Source organism: Bubalus kerabau, chromosome 3 (assembly GCF_029407905.1).
Source record: "Bubalus kerabau isolate K-KA32 ecotype Philippines breed swamp buffalo chromosome 3, PCC_UOA_SB_1v2, whole genome shotgun sequence".
NCBI classification, from domain to species: domain Eukaryota; kingdom Metazoa; phylum Chordata; class Mammalia; order Artiodactyla; family Bovidae; genus Bubalus; species Bubalus kerabau.
Window position 1 is genome coordinate 31,920,113 of NC_073626.1, and position 12,141 is coordinate 31,932,253.

Below are 12,141 nucleotides of genomic sequence, written 5' to 3' on the forward strand. Positions count from 1 at the left end.
TTATGCTCTGTAAGTGGTCAAAATATGGTGACTTGGAGGGTTCTTTGGAATTTTAAAAATCCAAAATTTGAAACGTTTGTTTGCCAAGCAGGAAGTTTGTTTGCAAAGCAGGAAGTCACTTGCTGCGCAGAGCAAACACTCAGGTGGAGGGCATGCCCGCTCGGAGGCTTTAGACGTGCGACTTTTGAGCAAGTTTCTCTCCATTTTTAGAACAGCTTGAATCTGAGTCTCCATGGAAAGGGCTGTGAATGTGGAAATGAGAGATGGGTGTCTTCGTATGTGGTCAACCAGCTAAGGCAGGAAGAGGCTGGGAAATCCAAAGGCAATGAGAACAAGAAAAGTGAGGGCTTCCCTGGTGACTCAGATGGTAAAGAATCTGCTGCTAATGCAGGAGACTCAGATTTGATCCCTGGGTCAGGAAGATCCCCCAGAGAAGGGAATGGCAACCTACTCCAGTATTCTTGTCTGGAGAATTCCATGGACAGAGGAGCCTGGCGGGCTATGGTCTGTGGAATCACAAAGAGTCGGACATGACTGAGTGACTAACACTTTACTTTTAAAAACCAAACCCTACCCAAACTACCTTTTTTAAATGTCATGGTCACAAATTAATTTCTCACACCAAAGATTTGAAGAAAAATATTCGTGTGCAAAATAGCTAGTGGCCAAATTAAAAATCTTTAATACCAGTGAGTAATGAATCAAAATGAGGCTCCCAGGAACAGAAATAATTACAAATCATAAAAAAGGGTTTTATTACCAATCTGGTGTCTTAAGTTCCTCTCTCTGGAGTATTGAAATGCAAACACTTTTCTCAATATCTGGAAGCATCTGGAAATCTTCATTCATCCAAAGAAGATTCAGCTCCATTAACTATCTCTATTTCATAAAGAACAAATGGACTAACTGTATACTTTAAGATTTTCCAACAATGCAATTTTCCAAATTTTGACCTTTGTTTACCAGGAAAATGAATTAATGGAGTTCCCCCATTCCTTGGGGGCTTCCCTTGTAGCTCAGCTGGTAAAGAATCTGCCTGCAATGCAGGAGACCCTGGTTTGATTCCTGGGTCCAGAAGATCCCCTGGAGAAGGGACATGCTACCCACTCCAGTATTCTTGGGCTTCTTTGGTGGCTCAGATGGTAAAGAATCCACCTGCAATGTGTGAGACCTGGGTTTGACCCCTGGGTTAGGAAGATCCTCTGAAGGGGGGCATGGCAACCCACTCCAGTATTCTTGCATGGAGAATCCCCATGGATAGAGGAGCATGGCAGGCTACAGTCCATGGGGTCACAAAGAGTCAGACATGACAGAGCTAGTAAGCACAGCACCCATTTCTTATCCTCACAATATATTCAACCTCTGATGCAAGTTACTTAGGAGTTTTAAAACAATGAGTTCAAAGGGAAGTTACTAAAAATAACTGAAGTGGACTATGATTGTATGAAAAGGAAATAAACAGAAAACTACTTTCATTGAGTCCGAGAAACAATAAATTATTGACTCGCTGTTTCCCCTCATTTGTTTAATTTGCACATAGGGATTTTAGTAGAAATCCCCAGGTACACCAATTTGGTTGCCTAGTTACTTTGTGCCTCTGTGAGCTCACAGGCAGTGGGGTACCTTCACACTTCCTGATGTTCCGCCCCAACACTTTTGAACCCATCTGGGTTCCAGTCCCAGCTCAGCCCTCAAGTTCAGTTAGTTCAGTTCAGTTGTTCAGTTGTGTCCAACTCTTTGCGACCCCATGGACTGCAGCATGCCAGGCCTCCCTGTCCTTCACCAACTCCCTGAGTTTACTCAAACTCATGTCCACTGAGTTGGTGATGCCATCCAACCATCTCATTCTCTGTCATCCCCTTCTCCTCCTGCCTTCAATCTTTCCCAGCATCAGGGTCTTTTCAAATCAGTTAATTCTTCATATCAGGTGGCCAAAGTATTGGAGTTTCAGCTTCAGCATCAGTCCTCCCAATGAATATTCAGGACCGATTTCCTTTAGGATGGACTGGTTGGATCTTCTTGCTGTCCAAGAGACTCTCAAGAGTCTTCTCCAACACCACAGTTCAAAAGCATCAATTCTTTGGTACTCAGCTTTATAGTCCAACTCTCACATCCATACATGACTATTGGAAAAACCATAGCTTTGACTGGATGGACCTTTGTTGGCAAAGTAATGTCTGCTTTTTAATATGCTGTCTAGATTGGTCATAAGTTTTCTTCCAAGAGTAAGCATCTTTTAATTTAATTCAGCCCTGCTTTTGTTCAATCCAGATGCCTTGAGCTTGGCCATATAGCTGACCCTGTTTACTCATGATTCCTATCCATAGGAAAGAATCACTAGTTAAAGGAGGAAACAGTGAGTCTCTTTTGCTTTGATGATGTCTGAAAAAAAAGGTGAATCACAGGGGGGAAGATAAGGGCCCCTGTGAAGACCTTTGTGGTGGAACATGGCAGCTGGTCTCTAGGACGGTACTTCTCAGAGTGTAATTTGCACAAGACTCACCTAGAGAGTTTTTTTTTTAATGATTCTGGACTCCACCCTGAGATTCTGGTGAGAAGGCTTGAGAGTCCCCATCATTGAACCTCATGAGCTTATTAAGCATTCTCCCCATGAGGATCATGCAGTGCAGGTGCTGACTGGTACCCACCAGGATGTTCCCTCATACGTTGTGAAGAGCAGTGGGCCCCAAGGTCTCACCACTGGCTTTGAGGTGAAGTAGAGGAGAAAGCTTTCCTCGACCTCTTAGAGTCACTGGCTCCATCTGAAACTTGGACTGACAAAGGCAGGTGAACAGGAGGAAAGTATACACATTTATTTAATACATTTCCCATGACGATGACTCCTTTATGAAGAAATGAAGACCTAAAGAGACAGTTAAACCTGAATGCTTCTTCTGTGGTACAGCTGGTGAAGAGTGGCGAGTGGAGGAAGGCTAAGGAAGGACAGAGTGTGAGGAAGTGTAGGGAACTGGCGAAAGCTTAGCAAGTCCTCTTTGCTCAGATTCTTCTCAGCATCCCTGGGGCAGAGACTGGGCACCTCTCACATGAAGGTCTTATGATCTGCTTCAGAGTGGATGGGCAAGGGAAGATGAGAGAGACTCTCCTGCTTCTGCCATTTTCCCAAACTCTGAAACTCCAAACCCCAAGATGCCATATTTGGGGGGACGGTGTCCTGAACTCCATCAGAGAGCAACCCACCTCCCGTGGCCTCATCCCACCACTTCCCTTTTTGATGGCAGCCGCCAAAGTGGCTCATTGTCACTGGCCACCTAGATGCCTGATAGAACAGAAATTACAAAAATATACAAGCACCAGTCAACAGATGGTAGGGTCTAAGGCCAGCAGAATGCAAGGCAAGAGAGGAAGATGCTTTGAAGACATGCTGAGTATAGTCTTTCTAGTAAGAAGTTTCAAGAACAAGCATTGGAATTAGTTCTGCAGGGAACAAAGTGGCTGGGCTTCCCAAACACACAAAATTTAATTACAAATCACATTGACTCACAAACTACATGACATAGAAAACATGTCTGGTTGTTGATAATGGAGGATCACCTTGGAACTAGGATGGTAACTGGAGGAGTGCATTTCACTTGGGAAGTTGGGATACACATTTGAATGGTGCAGGTATGATAGACTGACCTGCTTTGATTAATACAGATAAGAAAAAAATTGAGGATCCAGTGGAAAACCCAATAATAAGAGATTTGAACCAGTGAGGCTGGGGAGCGATGGCACAAGGGTTGGAAAGGGGATTTTGGGAAACATGTTAGAAAAAGTAGTGTGATGCCACGCACATACTCTTTATTACTTTTATGTTTCTACATAGCATGTTTGCCCATCTGATAGATAACTTATTTGTTTATTGTCAATATTACTGTGTCTGTCAAGGCCACACCAGGAAAGAAACCACACTCTCAAAGGTTCATTCATTGGAAAGGTGTAGGCTTTTAGTCAATATGGGACTTGCAGCACCAGGAAGCCCTTGATCACCTCCTGTAGGGCAGGAAAGGGTCAGAGGTTGGGGTGGGGTGTCAGAGAAGCCCGGCAAGATCTGTGGATGTGAAAGAGGGGGTTCCCCAGAATCTGTGGCTGAGGATGGAGCAATGCAGCCACTGCCAAACTGTAGCCCAGCGAGGAGGGAGGGCAGCAGATCCCCGGCTCCGCTTTCCTCCCATCCTACCATCTCCTGCTGGGATCTCCTGCTCTCCCAGATGACAAGGTGCTACAGGGTGTGGGGTGGATCCCTCGGCGCACAAAGCCAGGCAGAGAAGGGTGGGGATGGACCAGGAGTCCAGTCAGCATGCTCTTTCAGCTGGAATGAAGCTCCTCAGGGACAGTTGTGTTCATTACCGCTTATCTCTAGGGTCTCCGTTAGTGTCTGGTGTGCAGGTTTTTAACAACATCTGGTGAAGGAATGAATGATGCATGGCTTGGAAGAAGAGGCCTGGCATCTGATTATACACATATTATACTAGTAAGTTATCCAGAAGCCCACTTTGCCCACTTCTAAGTCTTGCTCTGTGAGCAGACAGACATGACTCACAGTACCCCATGGGTCCCAATGCTATACATCCAGCAGCACAACCGCAGAGGTCTCAAGGTTCACGCTCCAGAGTCTACAGATGCTAACGGCACAGGAGGGGCTCACCCCCAGCTAACTACCCCCAGACAGGACAGAAAGGCTTTTGGGCATGGGCTGCTCTTGTTCTTTCATTCTCACAGAGTCAGAAGCTCTGAGACCAAGCATTCTAGACTGGCAGTAAAATGGGGATGAAAATCATTCATCCCTCCCAGAAACATGAGGCTTGGCTGGGCGCTGACCCACTGTCTGGCATGGTGTAAACACTTAGCAGTAGCTGTAAGGATTGTTTCCTGTCTCTGCTCCTGAGAGAGGCGTGGGACCTGCGGCAGAGGCTCTGTTTTCTGCACTGGATCCTTGATCAGGCAGAGGGTCAGGGAGAAGAACAGGACAGCCCGTCCCAGAGGAGACTCCGCCCCATCCCCATGCAGAGCTTCCTGCTTCCTTCCTTCAGAGTTAAGTGGAGCGAAACTGGTTACCCTTCTGACTTCAGTCAGCGCTACACGCACACTTTTTTTCCTCCAGGTGGCCTGGGGATGCTTAGAAGAGTACTGAGAAAGAGACTGTGCCATTCTTCCTTCCTCAGGGTCAGGGAGATGTTTCCAGATGGAGCCGAGGTGAGAAGCAGGTGGGGGACTCCTGGAAGATGAGCTTCCCTGGGAGAAGATGGGCATTGCCTTAGAGTCTGGGGACTCAAGTAGTCTTCCTTTGCCAGAGGGTCTCCTCCACTTCTGTTTGCTGGTGCCAAGTCCTTCCTCCAGCCCTTTGGGTCTGTATTTCTAATAGCACCACTCCAGGCTAAAACAGAAGAGGCTAATAAAGACAGGATAGGTGACCCTCTAACACCAGTCTCCTGTAGTTGGGCGAGACAAGTTTACAAGACGCTCTGGAATCCAGGGCACAAAGGTGGTTGTTGGTCAGAGGTTCCTCTGGGTTTCAGGCAATAAGTGGTACATGTCTGGGGAGAATTTAAGATCAATAATGAAACAAACTAAATGCCTTTAAAAAGCAAAAATGATCACTGTTCAGTGGCAATTCCAAACAATGTCTGACAAAATGCTCTTCCTAAACAAATCTTTTGTTGGTCTAAGTTCTATATAATTACTGTTATCACAGGCAAGTTTCAGTAATAGAATCTAAGCTCCTAGTTACCACATTTGTATTACTTATCTTTTGATGAAGATTGTGTTCTGCCTAGAAGTTAATTCAGAAAACTCTGTCATATACTGGCTCCTGGCACACAGGGATTTCGCTATACATGCTGGTTCCAAGAATAAGTTCCTGATGGTTTGGAACTGTCTGAGGTTGCCCCAAATGTTTCTGCGTGTGTGTTAGTCACTCAGTCATGTCCGACTCCTTGTGACCCCGTGGATGGTAGACCACCAGGCTCCCCTGTCTATGGGATTTCCCAGACAAGAATACTGGAGTGGGTTGCCATTTCCTTCTCCAGAGCACCTTTGCATCTCCTGCATTGCAGGCAGATTCTTTATCATCTGAGCCACCAGAGAAGCCCCCCCCCCGCAAGTGTTTCTATCCCCCTGCATTTGTACAGTACACTGCCCTGTATACTGCCATGCACGATCTGCCCCTACATTTGAACAGCAGCCTAAAAATAAGCCAAATTAGCATGGTAATTGTATACACAAATAAACTGGACAACAGTTACTTCAATTCTGTCATTCTGTGGGACTTCACAGAATTTTTATTTGTGTTTAAAATTTAAAACAGTGAAGGAGAGTACTACTTGCACAGTGTACTCATTTTGTTTGACAAATACAGGTATTAGCTCACACTGAAATGTTTAACTGAGAATTAATATTTCAGTGAAATTTTTTTTCTTTTTTAGTTGTTCTAAATCTAAAGAATTAACCAAGAAAATAAGGATTATTACTGAAAATAATGTTCTCATATAAAAGAGGGGAAAGTTAATAAAAGATCTGGTCCAGATGTCAAATATACTAGAGGCTTCCATGGTCCAGAATTATGAGTGCTGGTTGCTGCCTTATTCGATCAGAATTTACAATGCAGAGGAGTGTGTGTATGTGTGTGTGATAAAGGTGTACATATGCGTGTCTGTACATGTGTGTATGTGTGTATTCATGGGTTTAGGGAATACACACATGTATTTTCTTTGTCATTACATAATTCTTGGGAGATTTTATGATGTCAAACATAAAAGGATACTTAAATATTGCTCTTAGTACATATAAATATCCCTAGACAGGCATTTGATATATAAGGTGATTTTGGCACTTAGGAAGGGACAATATGGGAGAATTACTGATGGAGGTCACCCACCCAAGGGCCGGAGGTCACTGATAAGAGTTCCCTTAGTCACTCAGTCATGTCCAACTCTTTGCAATCCCATGGACTGTATGTAGCCTGCCAGGCTTCTCTGTCCATGGTGATTCTTCAGGCAAGAATACTGGAGTGGGTAGTCTATCCCATCTCCAGGGGATCTTCCTGACTCAGGAATCAAATCGGGGTCTCCTGCATTGCAGGCAGAACAGCTGAGCTACCAAGGAAGCCCTTAGTGAGGGTCTAGCAGGTTCAAATAAAGAACCCCAGGAGAAGTTATGTATGTGAAACTCCCACTGGATAAAACACAAAGACCAGATCCTTCTGGCCATAAATAAGATGGAAAAGGGAACAACACTTGAGGAATTCAAGAAAACACTAAAAATATATGTGGTTTTCCCCCAGTTAAAGTTCCACGTTAGACAAGGCAAATGGAAGGGGTGGGTCCTGGAGTAATCATATAATTGTTCAAAGGTAGCTGTGTTTTGTGTACTATGCATCAACTCTAAAAATAGTTCAGTGGTCCCAAGAGGCTGGCTTTGAATTATAGAGGGTGATGTAGTTAGGAAAGGTCTTGAACTTGGAAACTTGGACTCATTGTTCTGACCTAGGTCGTGGAGTTGGAGGGGGCTGGACAACCTCCATGCAGTGCAGCAACCCCTTGCTCCATGCTGGATCATTGCCAAGGGCCATAGCAGCCACCATGAACACCATCTCCTAACTCCATCTGTGCCTGAAACACTCAAAAAGTACAGGCTAGAACCCAGGACAACTAAACTTTGGGTTTGCCAACCCGATCACCAAACACACTGGTAGTTCAGACAGACTCTCAGAGCTTGCCATCATGGCATGAAATGGAACAGAGGAGTTTCCAAAGAGATGGCTTATGCATGACTTAGACTTCAGGAGTCAGAGAATTCCCTCAACCTCTGGATAGGGCACTTGAAAAACTAATGCTTTTCCCAATATTAAAACAAGTAAGTTGCTTTGAACAGGAGCTAGTTTATTGAGTAATATGCGTAATATCTGGTATGTGCCCTTCCATTTTCTTCAGAAGCAATTCACTTCCGGTAAAATAACAAGTGGTGTTCTCGGTCTAATGATGGACTAATTGCGCTAATGATAGACTAGCTTGTTTCCCCAAGGCTCAGTCATGAGCCATCTGCACTCCACATCTCTGGGCTTTTAAAAGCACATTCTTCCTGCTCCCTAAGGAGCTGAACTTCAGAAATGTTGATGGATTACCATTTGTGCTTCATTTTCCATCTTCATCACTCTTCCCCCCATTTTATGCTTCTCCTCCTGGAGGTTATTTTAGGCCCCTTCTTGGGGCTGGATTTGAGAGCCATTGTTGGTCACAGACACAAGCATCAGCCCAACCTTTTCCGATTTCTTTCAGAAACAAATGTTGTCATTGTGCCTGACATAATATGTATTCTTGAAAGAGCATTTTAAAAAGAATATATTATGGCTCCAAAGAACTGAGGGAAGTGGAGGTGGAGAGACCTGACTGTCAAATGTGAAGCAACCTTGGAGCAGGGACTCAGATGGAAGGCAAGAGGTATCCCTGGGGGGCAGCCAGCTTACCACAGGGATGGCCCTCGCTGGTTGACCAGAAGGTGATGCTGACCTAGTGATGTTACCCTTGTACTGTAGGTCTTGGGAAATTTATTGAGTGTCTCCTATGTGCTGAGGATTTCTAACTCTACCTTAAAAGTTATTTTCTCTCTTTGGCTAAGATGGTGGACTATCTCCTGCCCACCACCAACTGTCCCCTGCTCCCCGCCTACCCTGGTCCACATAGGGGGACTCCTGTAGCCTTATAAATGAGTGGGGGAGCTTGGTGGGTGCAGTGTGTTAGCAGTCAAAACCACTCCGTGTCTACGCCCTTGAAAATTCTGGATTCTCCTGACAGTGTATAATCCTAGTCCTTGGAAAGGGATGAACCAATAAAATAACATCTCCTCTTGATTCATTTAGTGATCAGAAAAGTATTCATTGAATATATACTATTTTCCTTGTCACAGTTACTTATTATTTTGGTACATATTTGCTTTTATAAGCCCACCTTCAAATTAATCATTTTTAACTAACAATTTTTTTAAAATCTAATAGTTAAAACACAGATTTTAAAGGATCAGTTCTCAAGAATTCAATTTTCTTTCTTAAATACATTGTTTCATGGATACCACTTGAATGAAATTCAGGGGTGGTGTCCACAAAATTGAAAGAGAAAAAAATCTTTATTTTTTATTAACCCCTAATTACTATATAGGATTTCCTTTAATTAGGAACCTAAGTGACAACCTACAGCCATATTAACAGTACATATGACTTTGTCACCAAGAGATATCGTTACTATGTTGCAGACCCTCAAAACTCTAGTTTATTCCCATCTCTTCAAAAAGTGTGTGATAGTTATTAAACCTGTCTCATTAAAACTTTTAATTGAATAGATTAAGAAAGAAGCAAATATATTACTGAGTCACATTATTTTAATATTTTGATAACTATATTTCAGTATTATTATTTTGCCTTGTAATACTATGTATTTGTTTTATGCATTTAAAAGCATTATTCTGAGAAGGAATCGTAGACTTCACCAGATAGCCAAAAGGGTCCGGGGCACATATTCTGATTTTGAATCTTATCTTAATAGTCCTTTCAGCCAGGGCCAGGGAGACACAAGCTTTTTTAGTCTATGTCTAGAGATACCTTTTTCTTAAGATTTTTTTTTTTTTTTGACATGAACCATTTAAAAAGTATTTAGTGAACTTGTTACAATAATGCTTATGTTTTATATTTTGGTTTTTTGCCATGAGGCATGTGGGACCTAAGCTCCCTGACCAGGGATTGAACCCGCACCCCCTGCATTGGAAGGGCAAGTCTTAAACACTGGACCACCTAGATATATCTTTATTTTTCCCTCACTTATGAATGTTTTTTCAAGTGTAGAGCCAGGTGAGGCTACCCTGTAAGAAAACATAGGTGGAAAAGAATGCTGGGACCAGGGACCAGGCTAAATTTAGAGGGTAAATAGAGGAAGAAAGGCCACCAAGGAGATGGAGAAGGAGAAAAGACCCTTGGGTAGGAGGAAGATCTGAAGACTGGATGCTGCAGAAGCCTGAACAAAATGGGGTTTCAAGGAGGAGGGAACAGCCAGCTCTGTGACATGCTGGATCAAGGACAATAAAAACAGCAAATGCACCACTGGCCGTGGAGACGTGGAAGTGATGGTGACTGTCATGGGAACCACTAGCGAAGCACTAGGGAGGGAAGATGGATTTGACTGACGTAGAGGTCAGAGAAGAGACATGAAGTGGAGAGAAACGCTGATGTTTTCAACTCTTTGGTCAAGAGTTGCTGTGAAAGGAGCCTAAAAATATTGCAGTCAGTGAGGAAAGAGATGTCACAGCAAGGCTTTTCAAGAGAGATTCTAGAGCATGTTTGTGTGCTTCTGGGACTGATCAGTGCTGAGGATGAAAGAGGAAATGGGCCTCAGAGCCAAGAGAAGAAAGAGGCAGGTCTTTGGGAAGAGCAGGGCTGAGTCATCCTCTTACACCAGACAGAGGGATGATTTTATTGAATAAGCTGTTTGTCAGCCCTCAGGCACAGTTAAGAACTGCTCTCTGATTACATGGTTCTCCACTTCTCTCTAACCCCACTACTCTCTTTAAAAAATTTTTTTTATTAAGGTATAGTTAATTTACAGTGTTCGGCTTGTTTCGGGCATACTGCAAAGGGAATCAGTTGTATGTATATCCACTCTTTTAAGACTCTTTTTCCATGTAGATTATTACGGAGTATTGAGTAAAGTTCAAAGTTCCCTGTGCTGTGCAGTAGGTTCCTATTAGTTATCTATTTAATATATAGCAGTATGCATATGTCAATCCCAGTCTCCTAGTTTATCCCTCCTCCCTTATCCCATTGCCCTCTTGCTATCTCTGTGAATGAAAGTCGCTCAGTTGAGTCCAACTCTTGGTGACCTCATGGACTATATAGTCCATGGAATTCTCCAGGCCAGAATACTGGAGTGGGTAGTCTTTCCCTTCTCCAGGGGATCTTCCCAGCCCAGGGATCAAACCCAGGTCTCCCGCATTGCAGGAGGATTCTTTACCAGCTGAGCCACCAGGTCATTTCCATATTAAAGCCTCATTGATGACTTAAACTAATTCAAGCTTATATGCAGCTCATTGGAAATGGACATGTCCACCTTTCAAAGGCATTTGAGTCAGAGCAGAGGTTGTTCCTTTGCTTAAAGCAATTTGTCTCTGAAAGTATAAGTTCAGGAATTAGGGGCAGAAGACATAGATTTTTCTGTTGCTTTTCAAATCCTCCCGCAGAGGTGATAGTCTATACTGCTAATGTCACCTGGCACCATCTTTTTTCAGACCACCATGGTGCCCTTCACTACACTTCCGATTCAGCTGTATCCTAATATGATAGGAAGAACCATTTAACATTCTTTCTTGAAAAAATATAGGCACTGAAAAAATTGGGGTGATTTATTTAGAGCTTTATTTCTGGTACTAGTTAAATTGTGGACCAAGCATCATAAAGAAAAGACTAAAAGATTAACACAAGGTTAACACTGTCTCTGTCTACTCAGAAATCATCACTCTATTTTGGGCATTAGGCTTAGGGATCAATCCCTTACCTGTACCTGGAGAATTGTCATGATTTAGGTAAGAAGAAAATGTATCTGAGTATCTGGAGAGGATCGGGGCAGGCTCCAGGGCACAATGTTAAGAGTCCCACCTGGGAAGATGGAAGATCTCAATTCTAAATCTGTCTCTGACACTAATGGGTTCTATGACCTTGGTGAAGCCTCTTAATTCCCTCTAGCATGGTCCCTGGGAAGAATGATCACTAGGCCGCCTTGGCTCTAAAATCCTTTGATTCTGATTTCTCTCCTATCATGGATGACTCTTCAGTCCATATTTGTCTGGTGGTTTTGGCATCATGGCTGTTCACTCATCAACTTGATAAATTTGGAGGTAGTTATTTCTCCAGTCAAAGGCAAAAACGGGGGAACCTCTGTTTTGGTGTCAGAGGAAGTGCCGAGGCCCTGAAAACAGGAAAGAGCCCTGGTGTCTGCATGGGAGGCACCTTATGGGGAACGGAGACTTGCAGCCCCAAACTATGGTCTGCTAAATGTTAGCAGGTGCCCTCACTGCTGCTGCAGGTACATGAAACCTGCTGACACAGGTTTCTGCACCCCGGACACACAATAGAAGAGCAGAAGTTATAAGAGGAGTGACCGC

The 12,141-nt window shown here is 43.7% G+C and overlaps 1 protein-coding gene across 11 annotated transcripts in view; it reads left to right on the forward strand.

Annotated features, from left to right (window-relative positions):
- The window catches only part of ADGRF5 (adhesion G protein-coupled receptor F5), a 134,457-nt gene that overhangs the window by 14,171 nt on the left and 108,145 nt on the right, over positions 1-12,141 (forward strand). For 6 of the 11 annotated variants that reach the window (XR_008711515.1, XR_008711514.1, XM_055571249.1 and 3 more), the window contains exon 1: positions 5,058-5,196. The exons of 1 other annotated variant lie outside the window; for it this stretch is intronic. Coding sequence is in view for 8 of the 10 variants with exons in the window: in XM_055571249.1 (XP_055427224.1) it covers positions 5,116-5,196 (81 nt within the window). In the remaining 2 variants the exon portion in view is untranslated. Of the gene's footprint in view, positions 1-5,057; positions 5,197-12,141 lie in introns of those variants that run through there. 4 more of the 11 variants (XM_055571250.1, XM_055571246.1, XM_055571247.1 and 1 more) reach the window with 2 other exon arrangements.